Source organism: Aegilops tauschii, chromosome 6, assembly GCF_002575655.3.
Source record: "Aegilops tauschii subsp. strangulata cultivar AL8/78 chromosome 6, Aet v6.0, whole genome shotgun sequence".
In the NCBI taxonomy this organism is placed as follows: domain Eukaryota; kingdom Viridiplantae; phylum Streptophyta; class Magnoliopsida; order Poales; family Poaceae; genus Aegilops; species Aegilops tauschii.
The window spans coordinates 485,366,525-485,394,363 of NC_053040.3; the positions used below are offsets into that span (position 1 = coordinate 485,366,525).

General features: G+C 45.7%; 2 protein-coding genes across 28 annotated transcripts in view; both read right to left on the minus strand.

Moving 5' to 3' along the window:
- Window positions 1–552: 552 nt before the first annotated feature.
- LOC109758223 (OVARIAN TUMOR DOMAIN-containing deubiquitinating enzyme 12) overlaps window positions 553–27,839 on the minus strand; it is a 45,827-nt gene continuing 18,540 nt past the window's right edge. The window contains exons 1-12 of one of the 23 annotated variants that reach the window (XR_002231762.4): window positions 4,894–5,409; window positions 3,403–3,577; window positions 3,223–3,309; window positions 3,007–3,140; window positions 2,296–2,369; window positions 2,085–2,139; window positions 1,828–1,902; window positions 1,661–1,734; window positions 1,515–1,563; window positions 1,328–1,412; window positions 1,116–1,235; window positions 553–1,020 (exon numbers count right to left, since the gene is read on the minus strand). Coding sequence is in view for 16 of the 23 variants with exons in the window: in XM_020317072.4 (XP_020172661.1) it covers window positions 953–1,020; window positions 1,179–1,235; window positions 1,328–1,563; window positions 1,661–1,734; window positions 1,828–1,902; window positions 2,085–2,139; window positions 2,296–2,369; window positions 3,007–3,140; window positions 3,223–3,309; window positions 3,403–3,541 (999 nt within the window). In the remaining 7 variants the exon portion in view is untranslated. Of the gene's footprint in view, window positions 1,021–1,115; window positions 1,236–1,327; window positions 1,564–1,660; window positions 1,735–1,827; window positions 1,903–2,084; window positions 2,140–2,295; window positions 2,370–3,006; window positions 3,141–3,222; window positions 3,310–3,402; window positions 3,578–4,454; window positions 4,570–4,863; window positions 5,457–27,839 lie in introns of those variants that run through there. The other 22 variants (XR_012188264.1, XR_012188267.1, XR_012188268.1 and 19 more) reach the window with 22 other exon arrangements.
- On the minus strand, window positions 20,228–26,819 carry LOC109758260 (serine/threonine-protein kinase PCRK1). 5 transcript variants are annotated; one of them, XR_012188262.1, is made up of 7 exons: window positions 26,302–26,819; window positions 25,242–25,654; window positions 24,420–24,680; window positions 24,142–24,264; window positions 22,011–22,563; window positions 21,583–21,707; window positions 20,228–21,060 (listed from the first exon to the last, which is right to left on the minus strand). XR_012188262.1 is itself a non-coding variant. In XM_045230185.2 (6 exons), exons 2-5 carry the CDS (start codon window positions 25,641–25,643, stop codon window positions 22,042–22,044), a joined length of 1,308 nt encoding a protein of 435 aa, XP_045086120.1. In that variant the 5' UTR covers window positions 25,644–25,657; window positions 26,302–26,784; the 3' UTR covers window positions 21,471–21,707; window positions 22,011–22,041. The 5 variants fall into 5 exon arrangements, 3 of the variants coding, with proteins under 3 accessions (XP_045086120.1, XP_020172706.1, XP_020172698.1); XR_006665732.2 differs by having other exon boundaries at window positions 25,242–25,657; window positions 26,302–26,784; XM_045230185.2 differs by lacking the exon at window positions 20,228–21,060 and having other exon boundaries at window positions 21,471–21,707; window positions 25,242–25,657; window positions 26,302–26,784.

Sequence of the window (27,839 nt, forward strand, 5' to 3'; positions counted from 1 at the left end):
TGATGTTTTGTTTTCATTTGTTCTGACTATGCTTTATTGATGTACATGGATTTTATTTTATTCTGAGACAAAAGTACATGTGTTGTATTTTATTTTGTTCATTGAGGGTAATTTACATATGTTTTTCAATGGAAGGAAAATTTACATTCTTTGATTTATTTTATTTTATTGAGGAAAATTCACATGCTGCTTTTAGCGAAAGGAAAATTGACATGCTTGGATGGCCAAATGCAGCCGAGACCCGCACCGTTTAACTAGCCCTAACCTCTTGAGAACGTTGCAGTAAAAAAAACCTCTTGAGAATGTTTCATGGGCCTCCACTGATGCAAAATGATCTCTTTTTTTTTTTGCGAAAGGACGCAAAATGATCAATGGGCTCTCTCTGGTCTCCGTGGTTACTTCGTGCCACTCGGGTTAGTACTTCGGCCTCCACAACAGCGCTTCACAACCTCCAAAAAAATGTTTTAACCAAGCAACTCTCTCTTCTCGAACCAAATCAAAGACATCTCAAATAGACCCATTCTAAAAAGAACATGACAAATACTCAACAGATTCTTTAACACTGCATTCACCCAGTTATTATTATTAGTATCACCATCCATATCATTTGTATTCCAAATGAATGATTAACTGTATGTAGCCTCATTCCGGCAAAATTTTGTATGTAAATACATAAACAGAGCCTGCAATGCGACCCAAAACTATATACGGGACAGGTCGCATGTTCATTATTCCTTCCATTCCATGTATCTATAATATTATCTCAGACAACCATAACGCCTTTTTCCTTTTCTCTCCTCCTCCTGTCAGAGCGAGCGCACGCCGCGACGACCCCTCCCGGGACCAGGAGTGCGTTGCCCCGGGGCCATCCATCTCGGTGGAGAAACAAGAGTGCTTTGCACGCCGGAACGCCGTCAGAGTACACGCGCCGAGGCGGGGGAAGAGAGTCTCATCAATGGTGGTGCTGCGAGAACGGCCACCATCTCCTCTTCTTCGCCGTGTGCTGCAACCTCGGAGCGTCTGTTGGCAAAACCATATATAGGAAAGAGAGGGTTTCAGCGATTACTATTATCAGGCAGAGATCGCGGTGTCAGTGTGGAATGTTGGTTGCATACGTTTGCGACGGGGACTGGACACGCATTGCATGTATCTCAATGGCAGGCAGGCATGCTACTCACCGTTCTGTGGAAATATCGAGTTGTAGTGAACCTCCGCCCAAAAGCTCAACAGCACCACTGAGATCAATCGGAAGAAAAACAGTCAAGTGAATAGTTAAGTATCAAGACCATCCACTTGGAACTGTAAAGAAAATTAATCATCTGCATACCTTTGTTGGACTTCTGAACCTTGGGTTGGATCTCGATGTAGCACGTATCCTTGAACGAGGTCATGACGAAAATCTTCACTCCGTACTGCAACAGATTGTCGAATTGTGTTAGAATGGGCATTAGTAAAGTACAACCCCTGCCAGCTGTGATATATGCTATGCCCATGAGTAAGACAAATATAAGCACCTTGTCAGCAGCAGCCTGTAAAGTCACATGGTCACCCCATTCACCATTTCTGTCAGTTTATGCACAAAGATATTAGTTGGGGAAGCATTCACATGTGACTAATTTGTACTACTAGTCATGAACAGTTTTTGAACTGTTAAGCTTACCGTGATACTTTCTCCAGATACTCATCATATGCCATGGGGACGTATCCATCATAGGCTTCCCGGTTACTCTTAAGCTGGAAACGATTATTTATCAGACGAAAGATGAAAGTGTGAAAACAAAGAATGAAGCTAAGGATCATGAAAGAAAGATTACTACTGTTGATTACCTGGCTAATTATCTGCTCCCTCACAAACTCATGGTGGTCCGGAGTTTGGTACAGCTGATCTGATAGTGCACGGAACTGTGGAATTGAGAAGGTTAGATTAGCATCAATTGGTTGTGGCTTATGTACTACATCATGGTCTAACAGTAAGTCATGAATGATGGAATAACTCAGAGAACTGACCCAACTGCTGCTGCTACTATGCTTATTTCAGCAAAATAAAACTAAGTATTCAGGTGAGGATGGCACTAAGTACAAACCTGACAATTGCCATCACCTTTCACCTTGTTCTCAGTTAGTTCATACAACCTCAACCTACAACAATATACATGTAAAAATTACTGAACTACACGTGGACACTCTATTTAGAAAGCTAAGAAGAAACATTATCAGACTTATTCTAGTACATCCGATCCCTCATAAATTCAATGTTTCAAAAGGAACCCGTGAGAAGTGAGATTTAAGACAGACCTGTCTGACAGCCTTTCATGGTCCATGCTGGCTTCGTCAAGTGATGGAATTTCACCATTAATTTTAGGGACATGCTGGAGAAGGCAAAATAAATTGTTTAATCATAGTTGTAAGTGTAATGGAACCAAAGCTAATAACAAATGCATAAACATGTCGGAAAAGAAAAGAATGCTGATTAATTGTGCAAACAGCAGTTTTAATGCAGCCTTTTTCCCATACTGAAGGTGCAAGTAATAATTTATTCCCATGAAACTATAAGGAAGGCAGTAATCACACTTTGTATGCAAAACTCTATAAACTGAACCCGGTAGCCAAGTCACAGTTTTCATCTGGACGTTGCTAAAGTTTAACATGGCATGGCTCAACATGGAGTTAAGAATATCTGAATTTAATTCACCTTACAATGTATTTACAGACTTTTGGAAGAATTTCTTATCACGCTGTCCATTAAAGCAAGTAGTATTCACAATCAATTATCCAACTGATATACATATTGGTGTAATTGTCCATTTGAGATTTTAGCTACATGTGCACAGGTATTCTGTCAATTATCGTACCTACTTTGGCCATTGCTTAGTAGCTACTTTAGTCAGTGAGCAAACATGGGACTTATCAAGCTTCCTTGGAAGCAAAGCTTCATTTATTCTGGATACTAAGGAGGGACATCAATCTTAACGAAACAACACTGTTACCAAGGATCAATAGACTCACGGGAACTGGGACCATGGGGTAAAATCTCTTCCCTACTTCTTCCTCCATTTCAAAACAATCGTCACTGCCAGGGTATGAAGAGGAACTAGACGGATCTACATAGACTGCCTCATGCTCCTGCCCGCCAACATTTCCTGGAACACACAAAAAACATTAGGAGGGATAGCAAAAATGCGAAAGGTAAAGGCTGAATCAGACTATGGATATTTTCACTACCAGGATGGTACATGCCTACTTGTGGGTTGTACATATCGCACGTAAGTGCAGAAGAATGCAAATATGTCTCATCGGGATGTGATGCATCTGCATAACAAAAAAACATACACATGAGGAATACTGCCTTCTTTTTTTCATGAGTTTTGCACAAAAGAATCGCACGACGTTCCACAAAACTACCTCTAGCATAATTGTAGTCACAATAGCTGTTGTCACTGTAACCATTAGGATGTCCATAGTAGCTGTTGGGAGCGGCAAAAGGGTCATGGAAAAGGTCGTACGCCCAGTGGAAATTTTGATCTTTCTCACACATGTTCATCCGCTGGGCTCAAATTCTCTGTCAAAAGCACTGCCCCTACCAAGTAGATTCAGTGATTTTAGCATAAGGGAATGAACACCAAAAGAAGAACAGAAAATGCGTGATATACGGCTAATTTTGCGCGGTTGCAACAAAGTCAAGGACCGGTGACAGACTTGACATAAATGAATGATCTGAGTCATCACGTTAGGAGCACTCTCACTAAATGTGTTTGATACACTAGTCACGATTACGACAGATCGGAGAAAACTAACAGATTAGTACGCAATCCTCCTCCCGGGACCACTACCACATTATAAGATATTATTAGGAGAACTTATCAGTCTAAGCAACCAAATCAACAACCTAATAACATACATGCAAGATCAAAGGCCCTTTTGATTTGTCGCACACTGATTGAGCAACCCAATATGATTACTCCCATCACACGTTAGCAAAACAAAAAAGTTGCGACAGTCTCATAATCCAATCAAACGCTTTCTATAGCAGCCTTAAAATAGTGGATTGCGCCATAACTGCCGATTATGCCCGAGAGGCCGTTCAGAGAGCGAACTAACTGCAGGCGATATCCACCTTAATTTCTTTGATACGAACGGCTGACGTGCTCAGTGTGGATTGCTAAATGAGGGCCTCACCTACTGTTGTCCGCTCAAAATATGATATATCTAAACTGGTAATAACAAATACTACTAGAGTAGTATGGATTAACAAGAGATATCGATAACTGTTTCTGGCTACCCTGTTTTCCTGCAGGGTTAGCGGCTGCGTCAACAGGAGGAAAAATGGTGGAAAAGTTGCAAGGTTATTATTATTCCTGCAGAGTTAGTGGCCGCCGCACGAGGAGGAAAAATGGTGGAAAAGTTGCAAGACTATAATAATACTAATAATCGAGTCAGAAAACGAGGGAACGAACGGGCGGTGTTGTCCTGAAAAGCGGCATCAGCGATCATGGAACCGGGATTGAAGCAACCTTAGCAGGCAAGGCTGCGGCTTTGCTCCTTTATGTTCATGGGGCAAATCATTTCTACAGAGCAAAAAAAAAAAGGGGGGGGGGGGGGGGGGGGGGGGGGGGGGGGAAGGGCATTCCTTTATGTTGGCACAAGCTACCACATACAACCAATTTTTTCAGTTTTGGAGCCTCGCAGACGGACAAAATAGAGCGTCGTCACCGGCTCATAGATCGCAACAAGATCAACGCGGCTTCGACAATAATCCAACAGAAAGATAATGATAAAAATCGGCACAGGAGATAAGGTCGGGATCGCGGCCCAATTTCATTTCCCAGCCGCCCGCATCGACGAACAAGAAAGGGAGGAACCCACCACAAATCAGAGAAGGCGAGGCGCGCTAACCTCGAGCTCGGCACGCTCTCCACCCCACGATCAGCCCTTGGCGACGGAGGCGGCCAAGACCGGATCTTCTGCTCCCCCGGGCGAGGACTAGCGGGCGGCGGCGGCGACGGCGGCTCCGGGGGGATTGAGCGAGCAGGCGAAGCAGCAGCAGAAGGAGCGGCGGGTCGGGGCGGGGGTCATCCGGGAGGCCGGGAGCATGGGGAAATTGCTCGGCCGGCGGATTGTGGGATTGAGGGGGAAGCAGCCAGGAGGAGGAGGAGGAGGAACCGCTGTGAGGTGTGGTGTGAATCGAGCGCGAGGGAGGAAGAGAGAGAGGCGGAGCTTATTTTTATTTTTTAATATTTTCTTCACTCGCTCTCTTTCGGCTGGCACGCGGCCTCTGCTGTTTATAGTACTCGCTGCACTGTAGAGGGGGTGGGGCTGGCCTCTTTGCAGAAACGACCTCGAGTTTGCTTCTTATTGCGGTGAGAGGCCCTCGGAGTGAGCAGCACGATCTTCCTTCTCTCCGGCCGGTCCGGCCGCCTCATGGAACCAACATTTGTTAATGACCGGCTCCTTGTCGCAAGGGAGAAGAACACATTGTATGGTGGTGGCTTTTTTAAAACTTAAAAAACCCGCCAGATATGACCGTGTTTGGAATAGATTGCTGAGGGGAGGGTACCTACAAGGATGGTGTAGCTTTCTCTCTTGAGAGACGGCTTGTGCACGATCGATGGTGACGCGGCGGCCCTTTCGGTTTGTTGCTACCCGTTGTGTTTGTGTCCTCCTGGTGGAGACGTAGAATAAGGACGCGCCATGTTGACGGTGACGTGGTTGATATGGCTCAAATGCCTGGTTTGTGTTTACTCGTTGAGCGCAAGGAAGAAGGATTGGTGCCGCGATGACATAATTGATTGTTGATCATGCTTTTTATTCATTTATTTGTTGCGGGGAAATGAGATTTGGTGTCAGCGGATCGGTCCTTAGTAAAAAGCACACACCAGCTCTGAGCCGGAGCTGGTTATAACAAGGTACCGATAAGGCGATAACTTAGAAAAGCCGAATGGATCCATGGTTAGCACGCTGGTATTAGTTGGCCAAGTGTTGTCAAGAAGTATGTATGCTTTCGATTCTTCGATTCGTCTGGTCGGTTTTCATCGTAGGGACAACAGATTGCTTCAAGGGTACGGTTGTATTTATGACAACATTAATGATTGTACTAGTATTGCTTATACATGGATGATACAAATACTCGTACGCCACTGCCTTTATCAAAAGAACGGTTTTGGATATTCTTTTAACAATGAAGCATTTGAAAGAGTTCAAGAAAGTGTGTGGCAAAAAAGATGATTGAATGCTAAAAATAAATCGGCCCCTCCAATCTAAGGTATGTGCCGCACTCCCGGAAAGACGATAACGCCACACATCTAGGCTAGCACCCGACCGAAAGTGTCCAGATTGTTAAATTTTGTAGGCGGTCGATTTGCGCCTAGGCCTTGTAAGAAGCGATCAGAATCGTCGACCATCTATGCATGGGTTGTATCTCATCCATTCTTGTCACAAGCGAGAGAGTCTCTTGATTGGTATCAAGAGAATGAAAAAAAAAGCGCCAACATGGCAACTTTTGCACAATTTCTTTTTGTTTTACATGAGCTTCGGCACATCACATTGCTCGTCAAAGGAAAGCCTATGTACCAACAGGATACAATAATGCTTGCCATCGACCAAGTTTAACACGTGTACGCATTAGGCTCTACTAGCGGTGGTACCAAACAACGTTCGAATTGAAGCGCACCTATCGGTCGTACACACACAGGACCGAAGACAGATTCCAGGGAAGCACAGGGTGGGAATCGCAGAGGAGGACGTCCCATCGAGGCGTCGACCAGTGGAATCGCGTCAGCGGGCCGGGGCCCGCCCGGGGGCATGGGGAGCCAGCGGGCGTTGACGTCACAGGCCCATCTGAGCAGCGCGCGGATTCCGAGGGGAATCTATCCCGGCGCTCTGCGCGGCATCTGACGGCCGTCAGCCAGCCCGCGGGCGGGCGGGCCCCGCGGATCGTACCCGCGCCCTGGATGCGGCCAGGCCCGGGCCTGCCATCGGGAATGGCATCTTTTCTCCCGACCCGTACGTACGCCGCTGGCCGCAGCCGGTGGCTAAAAGCCAAGCGGCCCCGCCCCCCGGAATTTCTCCTGTTTATTATTTTTATTATTTACTTAGACCAGACGAGAAAACTTAGGTTGATGTGGAATTTAACCTTTAGGGTGAAAAGATGATAATCTTTTTAAGGAGGTCGAGAGTGACCGGCACCATATAATAAACTCATAAAACAACGGGTTATTCCTTGGTATTTCACTTTCCTGGCTTTCCGCACTTGGAAAGTAATTTGATACTGGGGGATAAGGGGTCGCGGTTTTATGGCCTTTGGCGCGTGTCATCGCGTCCAGGAGCATCCGCATCTCAGGGCGCTAAACTAAAGACAAAGCGGTACAAAAAGGTTAGCCACAAGGGAATACTTGGAGATGCTATGGTAATATAGGTGATAAGTGCCGAAGTAGGGCTTAGAGCATCTATAACACGTGTGGTTAAAAACATATGGTAAACAAACACCCACGGACGAAGCGGGAACATCTGTTTTCCCTCTTTCCCTCCTATGTTACCTATATTCTATCTTTGGAAGGGCATAAAAAGTTGGGACATAAGACATTGTTAGGTACTTCTATCTAAAAATAAAAATGTACGTGTTAGGATGACGTGGTAATAGTAACACATAAGCTTCTTTCCTCTTTTCTATACCTCACACGCCTTTCGGCTTCGGCTCAGGATCGGATAGACCCATTCACCTTTAGCTTACGCCTAACGCCTAGTAATGAAGATGCTCTTATCCTGCTTGAGTATGTAAGATAGCTTCTCGAAAGCAGGAAGTTTTTCTCCTCCACAAATACCTAGCTTCTGGCGCACATCTTTCTTCCTTACTTTTATGTATTATATTTCCTTTTCCATTCATCATTTAGGCATTCCTTTCCATCGTTCATCACCCGTCATTGGAAACCGAAGCAACACTCAATGTCCACAATAGCCAAACGACCATGAATTTCTCTTGTTTATTGTTTTTACCTAGACTAGAGGTCGATGATGTCGGATTCTAAACTTTAGGGTGAAAAGATGATAATCTTTATAAGGAGCCAGAGAGTGACCGACACCGTAATAAACTCACAAAAACAATGGGTTTGCTCATCAATATTCTACTTTATTGGCTTTTCATGCTTTGAAAAATCCAATTATGGGCGGACAAGGGGTCGCGATTTTATGGTCTTTGACGTGTGTCTTCACATCTAGGAGCGCCTGCATCTCAGTGTGCTAAACAAAAGATGAAGTGGTAGAAAAAAAGGTTTGTGGCAAATGCTACGAGATGCGATGGTAAGAAAAAATAACGGTGATAATCTTAGTGATGAAGTAGAGCTTAGAGCATCTATAACCCATATGGTCAGAACCAAACAGCAAACAAACACCACACGGAGGAAGTGGGATCAATTTGCCCTCGTCCCCTCTTATGTTGCTTCTATTCCATCTTTGGAAGCACATGAAAGTTGAGACGTAAGGCACTATTAGGTACTTCTATCGATGATGTGAGAATAATAACATATACGCTTCTTTCCTCTTTCATATACCCAACGCACCTTTCGGCTTCGGCTCCGGACCGGATAGGCCCTCTCCCTTTAGCTTCCGCTTAACACTTAGTGATGCAGATACTCTTATCACCCATGTTAGATGGCTTCTCGGAGGCAGGAAGTTTTACTCTTCCATGAATACTTGCTTGTGGCGCACTGCCGTCTCCTTTAGTTATGTATTATACTTCCTTTTTTGTTCATCATTTAGGCATCCCTTTCCATGGTTCGTCATATGTCATGAGAGACGGATATCGAAGCAACATTCAATGATTTTTTAGCAGGCCACTCTAAGGTTGTACATCCGAAAGTAAAACCTCAATGGCCGGTTTATATGTGGCACAAGATAGGCGTGGTTTTTATTTCTTATTGCCGACTACATATATATGTACAAACAACCTTGAATTTATCCTTTTTTTTACCTAGACTGAAGGTTGATGTCAAATTTTAAGCTTCAGGATGAAAATATGATAATCTTTTTAAGGGCGTTGAGAGTGATGACACCATGAACTTGTAAAACAATAGATTACTGGTTGAATTATTTTACTTTCTTGGCTTTTCGCTCTCATTTCAAAATGATAACAATGAACTTGATTATGGGTGGGCAGAGGGGCCGCGGCTGGTAAGGGTTGTCGAATCTGTGATCATCTATGTCTTGACACTAAACAGAGGATAAATCGATAAGGAAAAAAGGCAGCGACAGCGATATGGTGCAAAGAACCAGTGGCAGAAAATCTTGGACCCAAAGTTGAGCATAGAGCATCTATAACCCGCACCGTCGAAAACATGAGGTGAACTCTCGATGGAAAGTAGAAGTGGACATGTCAGTTTGTTCTCTTCCTTATGACTCTTACGTTACTTCTATTCCATCTTCGGAATCACATAGTAGTTGAAACATAAGGCATTGTTAGGTAATTTATCTAATAATTAATAGTACGTGTTATGATGAAGTTTTTGTTGGGGAACGTAGCAGAAATTCAAAATTTTCTACGCATCACCAAGATCAATCTATGGAGTAATCTAGTTACGAGGGGAAGGGGAGTGCATCTACATACCCTTGTAGATCGCGATGCGGAAGCGTTGCAAGAACGCGGATGAAGGAGTCGTACTCGAAGCGATTCAGATCGCGGTTGATTCCGATCTAAGCACCGAAGAACGGTGCCTCCGTGTTCAACGCACGTGCAGCCCGGTGACGTCTCCCACGCCTTGATCCAGCAAGGAGAGAGGGAGAGGTTGGGGAAGACTCCATCCAGCAGCAGCACGACGGTGTGGTGGTGATGGAGGAGCGTGGCAATCCCGCAGGGCTTCGCCAAACACCGCAGGAGAGGAGGAGGAGGGAGAGGGGTAGGGCTGCGCCGAAAGAGAGACGTTCTCATGTGTCTTGGGCAGCCCAAACCTCAACTATATATAGGGGGGAGGGGGCTGCGCCCCCCTCTAGGGTTCCCACCCCAAGAGGAGGCGGCCAGCCCTAGATCCCATCAAGGGGGGCGGCCAAGGGGAGGAGAGGGGGGGGCGCCCCACTAGATGGGCCCTAAGGCCCATCTGGACCTAGGGTTTGCCCCCTCCCACTCTCCCATGCGCCTAGGGCCTTGGTGGGGGGCGCACCAGCCCACTTGGGGCTGGTCCCCTCCCACACTTGGCCCACGCAGCCTTTTGGGGCTGGTGGCCCCACTTGGTGGACCCCCGGGACCCTCCCGGTGGTCCCGGTACATTACCGATATCACCCGAAACTTTTCCGGTGACCAAAACAGGACTTCCCATATATAAATCTTTACCTCCGGACCATTCCGGAACTCCTCGTGACGTCCGGGATCTCATCCGGGACTCCGAACAACATTCGGTAACCACGTACAAACTTTCCCTATAACCCTAGCGTCATCGAACCTTAAGTGTGTAGACCCTACGGGTTCGGGAACCATGCAGACATGACCGAGACGTTCTCCGGTCAATAACCAACAGCGGGATCTGGATACCCATGTTGGCTCCCACATGTTCCAAGATGATCTCATCGGATGAACCACGATGTCGGGGATTCAATCAATCCCGTATACAATTCCCTTTGTCTATCGGTATGTTACTTGCCCGAGATTCGATCGTCGGTATCCCTATACCTTGTTCAATCTCGTTACCGGCAAGTCTCTTTACTCGTTTCGTAACTCACATCATCCTGTGATCAACTCCTTGGTCACATTGTGCACATCATGATGATGTCCTACCGAGTGGGCCCAGAGATACCTCTCCGTTTACACGGAGTGACAAATCCCAGTCTCGATTCGTGCCAACCCAACAAACACTTTCGGAGATACCTGTAGTGCACCTTTATAGCCACCCAGTTACGTTGTGACGTTTGGTACACCCAAAGCATTCCTACGGTATCCGGGAGTTGCACAATCTCATGGTCTAAGGAACTGATACTTGACATTAGAAAAGCTCTGAGCATACGAACTACACGATCTTGTGCTAGGCTTAGGATTGGGTCTTGTCCATCACATCATTCTCCTAATGATGTGATCCCGTTATCAACGACATCCAATGTCCATGGTCAGGAAACCGTAACCATCTATTGATCAACGAGCTAGTCAACTAGAGGCTTACTAGGGACATGATGTTGTCTATGTATCCACACATGTATCTGAGTTTCCTATCAATACAATTCTAGCATGGATAATAAACGATTATCATGAACAAGGAAATATAATAATAACCTATTTATTATTGCCTCTAGGGCATATGTCCAACAGTCTCCCACTTGCACTAGAGTCAATAATCTAGTCCACATCACCATGTGATTAACACTCATAGGTTCTGGTTTGATCATGTTATGCTTGTGAGAGAGGTTATTAGTCAACGGGTCTGGACCTTTCAGATCCGTGTGTGCTTTACGAATATCTATGTCATCTTGTGGATGCTACCACGCGCTATTTGGAGCCATTTCAAATAATTGCTCTACTATACGAATCCGGTTTACTACTCAGAGTCATCCGGATTAGTGTCAATGTTCGCATCGACGTAACCCTTTACGACGAACTCCCTTTCACCTCCATAATCGAGAAAATCCTTAGTCCACTAGATACTAAGGATAAGTTCGACCGCTGTCATGTGATCCATTCCCGGATCACTATTGTACCCCTTGACCAACTCATGGCAAGGCACACTTCATGTGCGGTACACAGCATAGCATACTGTAGAGCCTACGTCTGAAGCATAGGGGACGACCTTCGTCCTTTCTCTCTCTTCTGCTGTGGTCAGGTCTTGAGTCTTACTCAATACTCACACCTTGTAACACAGCCTGAACTCCTTCTTTGCTGATCTATTTTGAACTCTTTCAAAATCATGTCAAGGTGTCCGTTCTTTGAAAGTATCATCGGGCGTCTTGATCTATCTCTATAGATCTTGATGCCCAATATGTAAGCAGCTTTATCCTGGTCTTCCTTTGAAAAACTCCTTTCAAACAACCCTTTATGCTTTCCAGAAATTTTACATCATTTCGGATCAACAATATGTCATTCACATATACTTATCAGAAATGTTGTAGCGCTCCCACTCACTTTATTGTAAATACAAGTTTCTAACAAACTTTGTATAAACCCAAAAACTTTGATCACTCCATCAAAGTGTATATTCTGACTCCGAGATGCTTGCTCTAATCCATGGAAGGATCGCTGGAGCTAGCATACCTTTTAGCATCCTTAGGATCGACAAAACCTTTCTGATTGTATCGCATACAACCTTTCCTTACGAAAACTGGTAAGGAAACTTGTTTTGACATCCATCTGCCAGATTTCATAAATGCAGCTAATGCTAACATGATTCCGACGGACTTAAGCATCGCTACGGATGAGAAAATCTCATCGTAGTCAACTCCTTGAACTTGTGAAAATACTCTTTTCCACAAGTCGAGCTTCATAGACGGTAACATTACCGTCCATGTCCGTCTTCTTCTTAAAGATCCATTTATCTCGGATTTCATGGCTTCTAACCATTTGTCGGAATATGGGCCCACCATCGCTTCTCCATAGCTCATAGGTTCATCGTTGTCCAACAACATGACTTCCAAGACAGGATCACGCACTACTCTGAAGTATTACGCATCCTCGTCGTCCTACGAGGTTTGGTAATGACTTGATCCGAAGTTTCATGATCACTATCATAAGCTTTCACTTCAAGTGGTGTAGGTGCCACAGGAACAACTTCCTGTGCCCTGCTACACACTAGTTGAAGTGACGGTTCAATAACCTTATCAAGTCTCCACCATCCTCCCACTCAATTCTTTCGAGAGAAACTTTTCCTCGAGAAAGGACCTGTTTCTAGAAGCAATTACTTTTGCTTCCAGATCTGAAATAGGAGGTATACCCAACACTTCTGGGTATTCTATGAAGATGCATTTATCCGCTTTGGGTTCGAACTTATCAGCCTGAAACTTTTTCACATAAGCATTGCAGCCCCAAACTTTTAAGAAACGACAACTTAGGTTTCTCTAAACGGTGTCGTCTCAACGGAATTGCGTGGTGCCCCCTTTTAAAGTGAATGCGGTTATCTCTAATGCCTAACCCATAAACGATAGTGGTAATTCGATAAGAGACATCATGGTATGCACCATATCCAATAGGGTGCAGTTATGATGTTCGGACACACCATCACACTATGGTGTTCCAGGCGGTATTAATTGTGAAACACTTTCCACAATGTCTTAATTGTGTGCCAAACTCGTAACTCAGATACTCATCTCTATGATCATATCACAGACATTTTATCCTCTTGTCACGACGATCTTCAACTTCACTCTGAAATTACTTGAACCTTTCAATAATTCAGACTTGTGTTTCATCAAGTAAATACACTCAGCATCTACTCAAATCATCTGTGAAGTAAGAACATAACGATATCCACTGCATGCCTCAGCACTCATTGGACTGCACACATCAAAATGTATTACATCCAACAAGTTGCTCTCTTGTTCCATCTTACTGAAAACGAGGCTTTTCAGTCATCTTGCCCATGTGGTATGATTTGCATGTCTCAAGTGATTCAAAATCAAGTGAGTCCAAATGATCCATCTGCATGGAGTTTCTTCATGCATATATACCAATAGACATGGTTCGCATGTCTCAATCTTTTCAAAAACGAGTGAGTCCAAAGATCCATCTACATGGAGCTTCTTCATGCGTTTTATCCCAATATGACTCAAATAGCAGTGCCACAAGTATGTGGTACTATCATTACTTTTGGCATGAACATGTGTATCACTACGATCGAGATTCATTTTAGGTGTAAGACCATTGAAGGTATTATTCAAATAAACAGAGTAACCATTATTCTCCTTAAATGAATAACCGTATTGCGATAAACATAATCCAATCATGTTTATGCTCAACGCAAACACCAATCTCGATGGTAGAGGGAGCATGCGATGCTTGATCACATCAACCTTGGAAACACTTCCAACACACATCGTCATCTCACCTTTAGCTAGTCTCCATTTATTCCGCAGATTTTATTTCGAGTTACTGAAACTTAGCAACCGAACCAGTATCTAATACCCTGGTGCTGCTAGGAGTACTAGTAAAGTACACATTCATATAATGTATATCTAATATACTTCTGTCGACCTTCCTTCTCATCTACCAAATATCTAGGGTAGTACTGCTTCAGTGACCGTTCCTCTCATTACAGAAGCACTTAGTCTCGGGTTTGGGTTCAACCTTGGGATTCTCCACTAGAGCAGCAAACGACTTGCTGTTTCATGAAGTATCCCTTTTGCCCTTGCCCTTCTTAAACTAGTGGTTTTACTAACCATCAACAATTGATGCTCCTTCTTGATTTCTACTTTCGCGGTGTCAAACATCGCGAGTTGCTCAAGGATCATCATCTATCCTTGATATTTATAGTTCATCACGAAGCTCTAATAGCTTGGTGGCAGTGACTATGGAGAACCATCACTATCTCATCTGGGAGATTAACTCCCACTCAATTCAAGTGATTGTGGTACTCAGACAATCTGAGCACATGCTCAACGATTGAGCTTTTCTCCCTTAGTTTGCAGGCTTAAGAAACTTGTCAGAGGTCTCATACCTCTTGACGTGGGCACTAGTCCGAAATCCCAATTTCAGTCTTCGGAACATCTCATATGTTCTGCGACGTTTCAAAACCGTCTTTGGTGCCACAATTCTAAACTGTTAGCATTACGCACTGAACTATCACGTAGTCATCAAAACGTGTATGTTAGATGCTTCGCAACATCTACAAACGACGCTGAGGTTCAGCACACCGAGCGGTGCATTAAGGACATAAGCCTTCTGTGCAACAATGAGGACAATCCTCAGTTTACGGACCCAGTCCGCATAATTGCTACTACCAACTTTCAACTAAATTTTCTCTAGGAACATATCTTAAACAGTAGAACTAAAGCGTATGACATATTTGCAAAGACCTTTTGACTATGTTTATGATAATGAAGTTCATCTGATTATTGAACTCCCACTCAGATAGACATCCCTCTAGTCATCTAAGTGATACATGATCCGAGTCAAACTAGGCCGTGTCCGATCATCACGTGAGACGGACTAGTCATCATCGGTGAACATCTCCATGTTGATCGTATCTACCATACAACTCATGTTCGACCTTTCGGTCTCTTGTGTTCCGAGGCCATGTCTGTACATGCTAGGCTCGTCAAGTCAACCTAAGTGTTTCGCATGTGTTCCGAGGCCATGTCTGTACATGCTAGGCTCGTCAACACCCGTTGTATTCGAACGTTAGAATCTATCACACCCGATCATCACGTGGTGCTTCGAAATAACGAACCTTCGCAACGGTGCACAGTTAGGGGGAACACGTCTCTTGAAATTTTTAGTGAGGGATCATCTTACTTACTACCGTCGTTCTAAGCAAATAAGATGCAAGACATGATAAACATCACATGCAATCAAATAGTGACATGATATGGCCAATATAATTTTTCTCCTTTGATCTCCATCTTCGGGGCACCATGATCATCTTTGTCACCGGCATGACACCATGATCTCCATCATCATGATCTCCATCATTGTGTCTTCATGAAGTTGTCACGCCAACGATTACTTCTACTTCTATGGCTAACACGCTTAGCAATAAAGTAAAGTAATTTACATGGCGTTTTTCAATGACACGCAGGTCATACAAAAAAAATAAAGACAACTCCTATGGCTCCTGCCGGTTGTCATACTCATCGACATGCAAGTCATGATTCCTATTACAAGAATATGATCAATCTCATACATCACATATATCATTCATCACATCTTCTGGCCATATCACATCACATAGCACATGCTGCAAAAACAAGTTAGACGTCCTCTAATTGTTGTTGCAAGTTTTTACGTGGCTTGTATAGGTTTCTAGCAAGAACGTTTCTTACCTACGTAAAACCACAACGTGATATGCCAATTTCTATTTACCCTTCATAAGGACCCTTTTCATCGAATCCGTTCCGACTAAAGTGGGAGAGACAGACACCCGCTAGCCACCTTATGCAACTAGTGCATGTCAGTCGGTAGAACCTGTCTCACGTAAGCGTACGTGTAAGGTCGGTCCGGGCCGCTTCATCCCACAATGCCGCCGAAACAAGATAAGACTAGTAGCGGCAAGAAGAATTGGCAACATCGACGCCCACAACTACTTTGTGTTCTACTCGTGCATAGAAACTACGCATAGACCTAGCTCATGATGCCACTGTTGGAGAACGTAGCAGAAATTCAAAATTTTCTACGCATCACCAAGATCAATCTATGGAGTTTAGTAGCAACGAGAGGGAAGAAGAGTGCATCTACATACCCTTGTAGATCGCGATGCGGAAGCGTTGCAAGAACGCGGATGAAGGAGTCGTACTCGAAGCGATTCAGATCGCGGTTGATTCCGATCTAAGCACCGAAGAACGGTGCCTCCGCGTTCAACGCACGTGCAGCCCGGTGACGTCTCCCACGCCTTGATCCAGCAAGGAGAGAGGGAGAGGTTGGGGAAGACTCCATCCAGCAGCAGCACGACGGTGTGGTGGTGATGGAGGAGCGTGGCAATCCCGCAGGGCTTCGCCAAGCACCGCGGGAGAGGAGGAGGAGGGAGAGGGGTAGGGCTGCGCCGAAAGAGAGACGTTCTCATGTGTCTTGGGCAGCCCAAACCTCAACTATATATAAGGGGGGGAGGGGGCTGCGCCCCCCTCTAGGGTTCCCACCCCAAGAGGAGGCGGCCAGCCCTAGATCCCATCAAGGGGGGCGGCCAAGGGGAGGAGAGGGGGGGGGCCCACTAGATGGGCCCTAAGGCCCATCTGGACCTAGGGTTTGCCCCCTCCCACTCTCCCATGCGCCTAGGGCCTTGGTGGGGGGGCGCACCAGCCCACTTGGGGCTGGTCCCCTCCCACACTTGGCCCACGCAGCCTTCTGGGGCTGGTGGCCCCACTTGGTGGACCCCCGGGACCCTCCCGGTGGTCCCGGTACATTACCGATATCACCCGAAACTTTTTCGGTGACCAAAACAGGACTTCCCATATATAAATCTTTACCTCCGGACCATTCCGAAACTCCTCGTGACGTCCGGGATCTCATCCGGGACTCCGAACAACATTCGGTAACCACGTACAAACTTTCCCTATAACCCTAGCGTCATCGAACCTTAAGTGTGTAGACCCTACGGGTTCGGGAACCATGCAGACATGACCGAGACGTTCTCCGGTCAATAACCAACAGCGGGATCTGGATACCCATGTTGGCTCCCACATGTTCCACGATGATCTCATCGGATGAACCACGATGTCGGGGATTCAATCAATCCCGTATACAATTCCCTTTGTCTATCGGTATGTTACTTGCCCGAGATTCGATCGTCGGTATCCCTATACCTTGTTCAATCTCGTTACCGGCAAGTCTCTTTACTCGTTTCGTAACTCACATCATCCCGTGATCAACTCCTTGGTCACATTGTGCACATCATGATGATGTCCTACCGAGTGGGCCCAGAGATACCTCTCCGTTTACACGGAGTGACAAATCCCAGTCTCGATTCGTGCCAACCCAACAAACACTTTCGGAGATACCTGTAGTGCACCTTTATAGCCACCCAGTTACGTTGTGACGTTTGGTACACCCAAAGCATTCCTACGGTATCCGGGAGTTGCACAATCTCATGGTCTAAGGAACTGATACTTGACATTAGAAAAGCTCTGAGCATACGAACTACACGATCTTGTGCTAGGCTTAGGATTGGGTCTTGTCCATCACATCATTCTCCTAATGATGTGATCCCGTTATCAACGACATCCAATGTCCATGGTCAGGAAACCGTAACCATCTATTGATCAACGAGCTAGTCAACTAGAGGCTTACTAGGGACATGGTGTTGTCTATGTATCCACACATGTATCTGAGTTTCCTATCAATACAATTCTAGCATGGATAATAAACGATTATCATGAATAAGGAAATATAATAATAACCTATTTATTATTGCCTCTATGGCATATTTCCAACAGTTTTCGGCTTCGTCTCTGGGTCGAGCCTCTTACATTTAGCTTTCTCTTAACACCTAGCGACGGGGACGCTCTTATCACCCACACTAATGGCTTCTCGAAGGCGGGAAGTTTTTCTCCTCCACGAATACTTGCTTGTGGCACATCACCATCTCCCTCAGTTATTTATTATACTTCTTCTTCTGTTCGTCATTTTCTCATATCTTTTTTTAAGGAGCCAGAGTGTGGCCAACACCATAATAAACACACAAGGCAATGGATGGATTACTAGTTAAATTCTTTGGCTTTTCGCTCTTGAAAAATATTAGCTCTGTTATGGGTGGACGGAGGGGTCGCACTTATAGCTTCGGTGCGTGTCGCTGCATCTAAGAGCATCCGTATGTCAAGGTGCTGAACAATGTGTAAAAGCGGTGAGAAAAAGTCGGTATCCATGTTACGGGATGTAAGGCTTGTGGCAAAAAAACTTAACACCAGCAGTTTGACCATAGAACATCTATAACCCGTATTCCCATAAACGGGTGGTAAACTCCTGAAAAAGAAGTGGACTCATCAATCTGGCCTCTTCCGTATGACTCTTCTTTTAGTTCTATTATTATTACATCCACATAAACACATGGAACTTGAGACGTAAGACATTGTTGGGTAATTTATCTGAAAATAACTCGTACTACAAGTTAGGACGAAGTGAGAATTGTAAAATATAAGCTTTTGCCTTCTTTCGTATACCCCATGCACCTTATGCTAGATGGCTTTTCGAGGGAAGGAAGGTTTTTTATTTCTTCTCTACGAATGCTTGTGGCACACCGCCGTTTTTCTTATTTTATTTTGGAGCCGTCTTTTTTGGTTATTTATATACTTTGTTTTCCGTTCATCATTTAGGCATCCCTTTCCACCTTTCGTCACCAGTCATGGAGGACGGATACCTAAGCAACCTTTAATAATTTTTGCGTGTGCCGCTCTGGTTGTAAGACCGGAAAGCGAAACCTCCATGATCATTTCATAAATGAACAAAGCAGTGCCGCTGCTCTTTCAAAAATAAGTATATCAAATTCAGTTGAAGCCGCATCTGTACTGTTCAGCGATGGAGACTGAGGTTAGGCCATGAAAAGAAAACAGATAATTTTGTTTCATAATGATACGAATTAATTATTGAAGGTAGGGTCATAGAGACCGATTACATTACATTCATAGAAGCGCATGGAAGTTGAGACGCAAGACATTGTTTGGTAATCTCTATCTCTATCTCTATCTCTACTACTTAAAAAGAACGTAAGGTTTCCATTATTTCACCTTTCTTCCCACCATCCCTTCGTCCAACCTTCCATGTATATGATAATCAACCACCTTAATTTACTTACCTTCCGAACCAATTTCACTTTAATTTACTTACCAAACTTCTAATCAAAATAAGGTAATTCATGACCAGAATTTGATGAATATTTATTTACACAATCGTATTATTATTAACAGGTAAATCACAAGCTAACGTATTACAATATTTATATCTCGTTGCAACGCACGGACATTGTTCTAGTTTATCTAAAAACAGTATGTAGAAGTTAGGACGAAGCGAGAATTGTAACACATAAGCTTCCCCCCTCTTTCGTATACCCCATAGGCCTTTCGGCTTCGGTTTCGAATACACCATCACACATATAGCTTCTGCTTAACACCTAGAGATGCGGATGCTCCTATCGCCTATACATACTAGTAAACGGCTTCTCGAGGACGGGAAGGTTTTTTGTTTGTTTCTTCTCTACGAATGCTTGTGGCACACTACCACCGTCATCCTTAGCTATTCATATACTTCCTTCCCCGTTCATCATTTATGCATCTCTTTCCATCGTTCGTCACCGGTCACGGGAGACGAATACCGAAGCAACATTCAATAATTTTTGGTCATGGGAGACGGATACCGAAGCAACATTCAATAATTTTTGCGTGCGCCGCTCTGGTTGTAAGATCTGAAAGCGAGACCGCATGATCATTTCATACGTGGCACAAGACTCACATGGTTCTTATTTTCTTATTATTGCTGGCCAACACACATGCACGAGCAAGCAAGTGTTTCTGCTCTTTCAAAAAATAACAAATTCAGTTCGAACCGCATAACCGAATCTTGTACTGTCCCACGATGGAGACCGATTGTTAGGCCACGAAAAGAAAGCAGATGGAAAAGAAAAACTCATAATGAAGCTAATTGATTAATGAACGTAGGGTCACACAGCGACCGATCTTAGTCAGGGTGACTTGGATCCGACACGGCCGGCATCAGTCATCGCCCGTCCCGTTCCTAAATGCTCGGTGAGAGGGGCCTCATTGTTCATGTCAATGTGACAGGTTTTCGGTTCAGAATGAAAAAATGAGGAAAAGGAAAAGTATATATTGCATTAATAACATGAAGAAACATCCAAAGCCGATGACGGCGACGACGTCGACGAGAAACGGCCGGCGTTGGGGGACGGGGCGGCGGCGATTGGACCGAGAACCGGAAAATTTCTCACTTTCTTCAGAACCTAACAAATTTGGTGACCTCTGGACGATTTTTAACTCTGAAACTTTCCGCGAGGGAAGAAAAGCCATAAACTAGTGAGGAAAGGAGCTGCATGAATGCTGCCGGATTTCTCGGCAGGTAGCCCTCGCCGTCAGTAGCTATTGGCAAAGCAGTGGCTGCAAATGGCAAACCATGTGGCAGGTTGGGCAGATCACCATCTGCTCCACATGTCACACATACTCTGCACCTGGTTTTCTGAAGACGATGCACCGTCGTCACACAAACCATGTGCTAATCTCTGAAGATGATGGGCACCAGGAATGGTGATGGCCTTGACAGGGCAGGCATATGAGATGTCAGGGGAGACGAGAGGGACATCACCTCACAGCAAGGAGGGGGGAGAAAGGCCAGGCTTCCATCTATTCTGATTCTTCGTCGACAGGCGAATCGGACGACCGACCGGTCCGATTCGTCGAAGCCGAAAGGAGCCCCACAATTGCTGCCCACCACAGGAAGATCTGCCTCCAATTCTGCTCCACCCACATGCACCATATCACCGGAGAAAGTAAGTTGGGGAGGAAGATGTTTGATGATGGAATGGAAAGTGTTCGCTGTGCAGAAAGTAACAGAATTTCTCTGCCTCCAGCCAACAGCACAATCTACAGGCTACAGCAACAGGGGAACAGCAGAATGAGACCAGCACCGGGACCTCTTTTCTTCTCTGGCAAAAATTTGCGGTGGTGAAGATTTGATCATCATCTATGGTAACAAATGATCGATCACGCAGACCGTTCGATCGAAAAGTCGAGCTGACTTGTAGCCTCCCCTATCCTATGTACTCCCTCCGTTCGGAATTACTTGTCGCAGAAATGGATGTATCTAGACGTATTTTAGTTCTAGATACATTCATTTTCAAGACAAGTAATTCCGAACGGAGGGAGTATGTGCTAGCACCAAGAAATTCTCCCAGTTGTACAAAGGGGTCTCTTTCTGATGTGAGCATCTGGGTCTGGGTCTTATCTGAGCAAAAAGGATGGCCGGCAGGAATGTACCTGTACCACCCAGCATCAGATATTCAGATCATTCCGCATCGAGCTCCCGATAAGGCGCATCCTCCGATTGGTGGACAGAAATCCATTAGGTTCAGGTCACATCTTGCTTGAATCTGAATCATTCCCTGCATACAACCCTTTCCACATGAAAAATGACAGGTTTTGAGGAGTTCTTGACGGAAAAAAAAGACAGGATGTTTTTAAGTTGTGCACAAACAAGATTAGTAGAGTTCACAAGATGGAAGAGCTGAAACTGGACCAAAAACACAAACAACCTACTGATTCACAAATCTTGCAGCTCAGACCAGAGTAATACACAAACACAAGACGGCTTAAACAGAAATCTACAGGATCAAAAAAGTTACACGCTGCAGTGCAAACCGCGCACCGGTTACGAACTTTATATCTCTATGAACAGCTATACTTACAGTCACAGGCAGGAGGAGGGTGGCATCCATTTCAGCAGGTCTTTATGATCTCAGGTTTCCAGCCCCGCCACACGATCTGTCGGCACCCGAACTTGAACTCCTGGAGCCTCCTCTTCAGCGACCCTTTCTTGGTCCGCTTTGCGCCCGGTCCGGACACCGAGCCGTGGTAGTGCAGGGGAGGCTCCGGTGGGCCGATCTCGACGCTGTCGACGATCTTCTGGACCATCTCGTACACCTCGCTCATCTTCGGGCGCGTCTTTGGTAGCCGCAGGAGGCAGCGGTTTGCCACGCCGGCCAGCCTCGTCATGGACTTGAGGTTGTAGTGTCCCTCGAGCCGCGGGTCGACGATGATGGGGAACCGCTTGACGTCGGAGATGTACGGTTTCACCCAGTCCAGGAGCTTCTGCTCGCCCTTTGGGCGGTTCCGGTCGATGGGACGCCGGCCGGTGATGAGCTCGTAGAGGAGCACGCCGTAGCCCCATATGTCACTTTTTGCGGTGAGGCGCCCGGTTTGCATGTACTCCGGCGCGGCGTATCCTAGAGTTCCAACAACCTGTGGAACCATGAGTATTTGATATGTTAGTTTAGATGGACGATCAAAGACGTATCAAGTTAAAGTTGTACTAGGAACTAAACAAACTGGCAAGAAGAGAACAAACTTCACAAAACTAGTTCGTGGAGAATCTCTGACAGTTTCTAAAGGGAGCTAAAGCAAGCACTTCAGGGGGGCACCACGTGACTATTGCATAGCCTCACATATTGGGATCCATGTGTCATAAAAAGAAATAATATGATTTTCTTTTGTGCAAAATGTATTATTAATGAAAGCAGGGTATAACCAAAGTAATGTCTTCCTAACAAAATAACAGCAAGTTCTTTGCCAAATTCTGTCACAGGAAAGCATGCAAATCACCCTAGTCGTTATGGTAGTTAGGATGAATACTTTAAAACCGAACTCTTGTTACTTGTAGATGCAGTTGGCTTTATCTGAAGAATAGAGATGTGATTTCTTTAATGGACATATCATGTTGGCTAGTGCTGCATATTGAAGAAGCTAGAAGAAACGTATATAGCTCTGACTAACGCTTCAAGCTGAAGTACTCACTCCTTTCTAGGACTTCAGTTGTAATTTTCAAAAAATTAAGAATACGATTGTTGAGCACTTCAGAAACTAAAACATGCACATTTAAGCATCAATAGCGTACACCGAAATAATTATGCCATTTGAGGTGGAGCAACTGGGTATCCATTTTCCAACTTCATTGCCATAAAAAAAGGAACCGTGTTTTAGGAAAAGTTATCTCTTCTACCATTTTCCAATTATATTACCAAGTTGTGCCAGAAACTAAACAAAGTGGCAACAAGAGAACAAACTTCATAAAACTAGTACATGGAGAATCCTCTACAACTTCTAAAGGAGGCTAAAGCAAGCACTTTAGGGGAGCTCCAGGTGGCAGTGCGCAGGTAGTGCTACTGCTTAGCCTCACACAGTGGGACCCATCTGTTATAAAAAGAAATGACATGGTTGTCTTTTGTGCAAAATACATCTGTAATGAAACCAGGGTTCTGTACTCTATACCCAAATTAATCTTCCTAACAAAATAATAGTTCATTTTAAGACATGGTAATATATGCCCAGCAGATTCTTTGCCAAATTTTCCCGCTTAGGCAAGCGCACAAAATCACCACTTTTGTTACTTGTAGATATAGCTGGCTTTCTATGAAAAAAGAGAGGTGCGTTCTGAAGCTGCTATGGCCGTATATGTCATTGACGCTTTTTCAAGCTGAAATATTCACTCCTTTCTAGGACTTCACTTGTAATTGTTATAAAATTTAAGAATTTGATTGTTGAGCACTTCAGAAACTAAAGGTACACATTTAAGTATCAATAGCATACACCGAAACAATTATACCATTTGAGGTGGAGCAACTGGGTATCCATTTTCCAATTCCAACTTCATTGCTATCAAAAGGGAACCGTGTTACAGAAAAGAAACATCTTGGTACCATGAGTATCCACATCTTTAGAACATCGTACATTTTGCAAGACCAATAATTTTAAAGAATATGGAACAGAATGCTGCCAGAGCACATTAATGTATAATAATTCTAGGTTCGTAGATGTGCATACCGCTGTGGAGACATGGGATAGCCCTTCCTGTGGTCCATGCCTAGCCAATCCGAAGTCTGATAATTTTGCATTCCAGTTCTCATCTAATAGAATGTTAGATGTCTTCAGGTCTCGGAAAATAACCTGCATGCATATTGAAACAGGTAAACAGAGTGCGACTTTCTGTACTCATGTGTTCCTTGTTTTGCTGAATGTAATCAAGCAGTGATGTTGATACCAGACAAATGTTTCACATTCAGTTAGTTTTTGTATTGATCAGCCGAAAGCGAATGAGTTACCTGAAAGTCCATCTCCTCGTGCAGATACTTGAGTCCACGAGCAGCATCAAGAGCTACTTTCAGTCTCATTGGCCATGACAGAGTTGAGGTTGACCTACTTGCCAAGTGGTCATCCACGCTTCCGTTGGGCATGTATTCGTATACCAGAAGCCGCTGCATTCCCCGCTCATCGTCGTCCGCACAGTAACCTATCAGTTTGACAAGGTTTGGGTGCTCAACAATCCCAAGCACGTTCATTTCTGTTAACCACTCCTTCTGCCCCTGAAGAAAGATGAATAGTATATTAGCAACGCATACTAGTGGCTCAAGCTAGATTACAGTGCAAGTGACTTAAGAAGGGCTCATCAAGCAAGTGGAACTGAAATGCTGATATAATATGCTCCGTGGTTTGCTCGAGTACTGCTATGCTTAGTTTACAACTTCAGTTAGCTGTTGTTCCTGTATGCTGGCACTGGTTGACTCACTACACCCTAGGCTAGACTAGAACAACATGCAAGTATAATACTACATGGAATGTGATGCAAGGAATTTCACAAGTATAAACTATGCCGCATTTCCCGAAGCAACCAGGGCCTACTGAATGGATTCTTCCCATAAGAAGTAATTAGTTCAGGAATCCTGGATTAGTTTGAAGATCTCAAGTTTAAAGATGCAGAACCATGCCCAAATCACAGTTCATGTTATCAATGAGATATAACTCCTCTTGGTAATGCATAAAAGTGGACTGTAAGATATGTACAGCATGAACTTGCCATCTGACAATTTTAAGAGCAACCCTTAACAACAATACAGGGCAGTACAGGGCAGTGAGAGAGAACTTGCCTGGACTCCCTTGCGGTTCAGCTGCTTGACGGCGATCTCGACGCGCTCGGTGGGGTCGTCGGAGCCCTTGATGACGCCCCTGTAGACGCAGCCGAAGCCGCCCTCGCCGACCATGAGGGAGCGGCTGAAGTTGCGGGTGGCGGCCTTGAGCTCGGGGAAGGTGAAGACCCGGAGGTTGGCGGGGCGGTCGGTGAAGCTGGGGTACTGCGTCCGGCGGATGGACTCGGCGCTCATGTCGGAGACGTTGATGGAGTTGAGGTCGGAGCCGGAGCGCGGGTCGCCGCGCTCCGTGGACTCCTCGGTGCTGAAGGAGCGCACCGAGGCCGACATGCCGGCGCTGGGGCCCGTGCGCCGGTCGTCGTCCTTGGCGTCCCCGCCGTGCAGGAACGGCAGGCACCTCATCGCTGCTGCTGCTGCTGCAATGGAATGCGGTGGGGATTCGGTCAGTCAGTCATGGGAACATTTGGGAGCGAGTGATGATCTGAGCTTCGTCGAAGCATGACAAAAATAAATCTGAAGATTGGACCGAGTGAAAATTCAGGTTTGGCAAGCAAAGTTGTGATGTCAGGCAAGAAGGGGTGCAGAATTCTGAACTGCAAATGCTCGTTTTTCTTCAGGCAGTGTTTCTTTCAGATTCAGTATAAGGATTCAGTAAGGATACGCGGAATTTGCACAGCAATGTCAGCGTGGCCTGTGCAGATTCAGCAAAGGAAACCATAGATGAATGCCAATTACTAGAACAAATCTGAATTCTTGGCATGGGACAAGAACTCTGTGCTGCTGTCCAGAGCGGACTCATCACGCAATCCAATCCTAGAGGCTAAAACCTTGGTTGGCTTCACATCGAATTGAACTACACACGCCAGGCAAGAAAGAAGCAGGCATGAGAATGGAATTTGCAGACGGGCGAGCAGCCATAATTACCCAACTACTCAAACGTACTTATTTATGGTAGGTACTAATCCCCACACGAGGGGCGCGAGGCCCGCGGCCGATGTCAGGCCATGGAAGGACGGCATAGCAGATGCGAGGGTAAAGAGGATGAGTTGCGGCGACGAACCTTGGGTGCGGTGCGGCGCGGTTGCCGGCGACGAGGGGAGATCCCAGCAGGAGCAGAGCAGTGGTCCTGGGAGGCGGAGGTGGGGTCCGATCCGGGCAGGGAGGGAAGGGACGGGGAAAGGGGGGGAGGAGGGCGATGATAGGCGCACGCACGCGCGCGGAAGCAGCGGAGCGGAGGGGATAGTTGGCCCGAAGTGCTGACGGCGGAAGGAAAGGGGCGGGCCGGTCCAGTCAAAGCTGGGTTGGGAGGGATGGAGGTCCCGACGGCGACGGCGACGGGACGGCTGGTCTCTGGCTCACACCTCTCTCACCTACTCATGACAGAGGAGAAGAGAAGGGGTGGTGGATGCCCCTGGCCTGGCCGCGCAAGTGGGGAGGAAGAAGAAGACGAGGAGGGACGAAGAATTCTCTCTGGAGTCTTGTGTTCTTGGTCGTCGCCGCCGTTGTCTGGCTTGTGAACGTGTGGGGCAAAAACAGCGAGGCTGGCTGGCTGACGGTGTCTCGGGTCAGGAGGAGCACGAGGGGGAGGGGATGCCGCCAGCATAATTATTCAATTTTGTGTACTATTATTACTACTTCAAGATATGGATAATTATGGAGTACTAGCGAGCAGTGATGGCCCGTATCTTCAATGTTGGCCTGCAAATTTGCTCCAGTATCCGTCCATCATGAAAGGAGACCAGTTCACCAACACTGATACCGAAGGCCGCCCTCCAATGCTAGCCGCATATGTCCGCTTACATTTCAAACAGTGTTTCAGCTAACAGGACAAAATTCATGTAAACTAAGGCGGATTTCATCAAATTCCGGATAGAAAATAGCACTAATAATTTTCATACATAGCATGCAGATAGGTTTAGTATAATAATAGCTCAAATTTAACGAGATTAACCAGATGTTCGACAAGTTTTTCATGCACGGATCCTGCCGTCCCCCACATACTGCCGCCCCCTTCAGGTTCATCCAACAATGCATGTGCATAAATGACCGTCCTCTATCCTGTGGCACATCACGACAACGCATGCAGGCTACACAGTGCGAATAGCAACATTGAATGGATGAAGAATCAATCAACAAGTTGAGCAGGAAGAAGCAAAACTTATGATCTCCTCCCCTGCCGCGCGCAATGGCCACCTTGCCTCCAGCATATCAACCACGCTACAAAACTTGGTGACGGAGGTTTGGATGGCGTACCATCGATACGACGGCGACAGGGGGGCGGACTGTACTTGCCTACGGATGTGTCCTGGGTAGACGACGCCATCGTAAAAGACAAGCGGGTGCATTGGTGCTGGTTGCAGAGGTCCGGAGTGCCTGTGTGTCGGCCAAAGAGATATAACGGCGCCGTCGAAGAAGAAGGATGCGGAAGCAAAGCAAGGGGGAGAAGGGGCGGAATGAAAGAAAATGGGACTGAGAGGGGGAATTTAGTGGGCCCGGGGTGTCAGAGTCCTACGTGGTTGTTGTCCGAACTCCCGCAAAGCCCGCAACTTTGTCTCGGTTTTCTGGGAAAAAGTGCGGCCGGACCGCTCGACAGAACGA

Coding starts and splice junctions, on each gene's coding strand:
- LOC109758260 (XM_045230185.2), bottom strand. CDS start 25,643: ATGAGGTGCCTGCCGTTCCTGCACGGCGGGGACGCCAAGGACGACGAC. Junction 24,681..25,241: donor TGAACCGCAAGGGAGTCCAG/GCAAGTTCTCTC, acceptor ATCTTTCTTCAG/GGGCAGAAGGAGTGGTTAAC. Junction 24,265..24,419: donor ACGAGGAGATGGACTTTCAG/GTAACTCATTCG, acceptor ATATGCATGCAG/GTTATTTTCCGAGACCTGAA.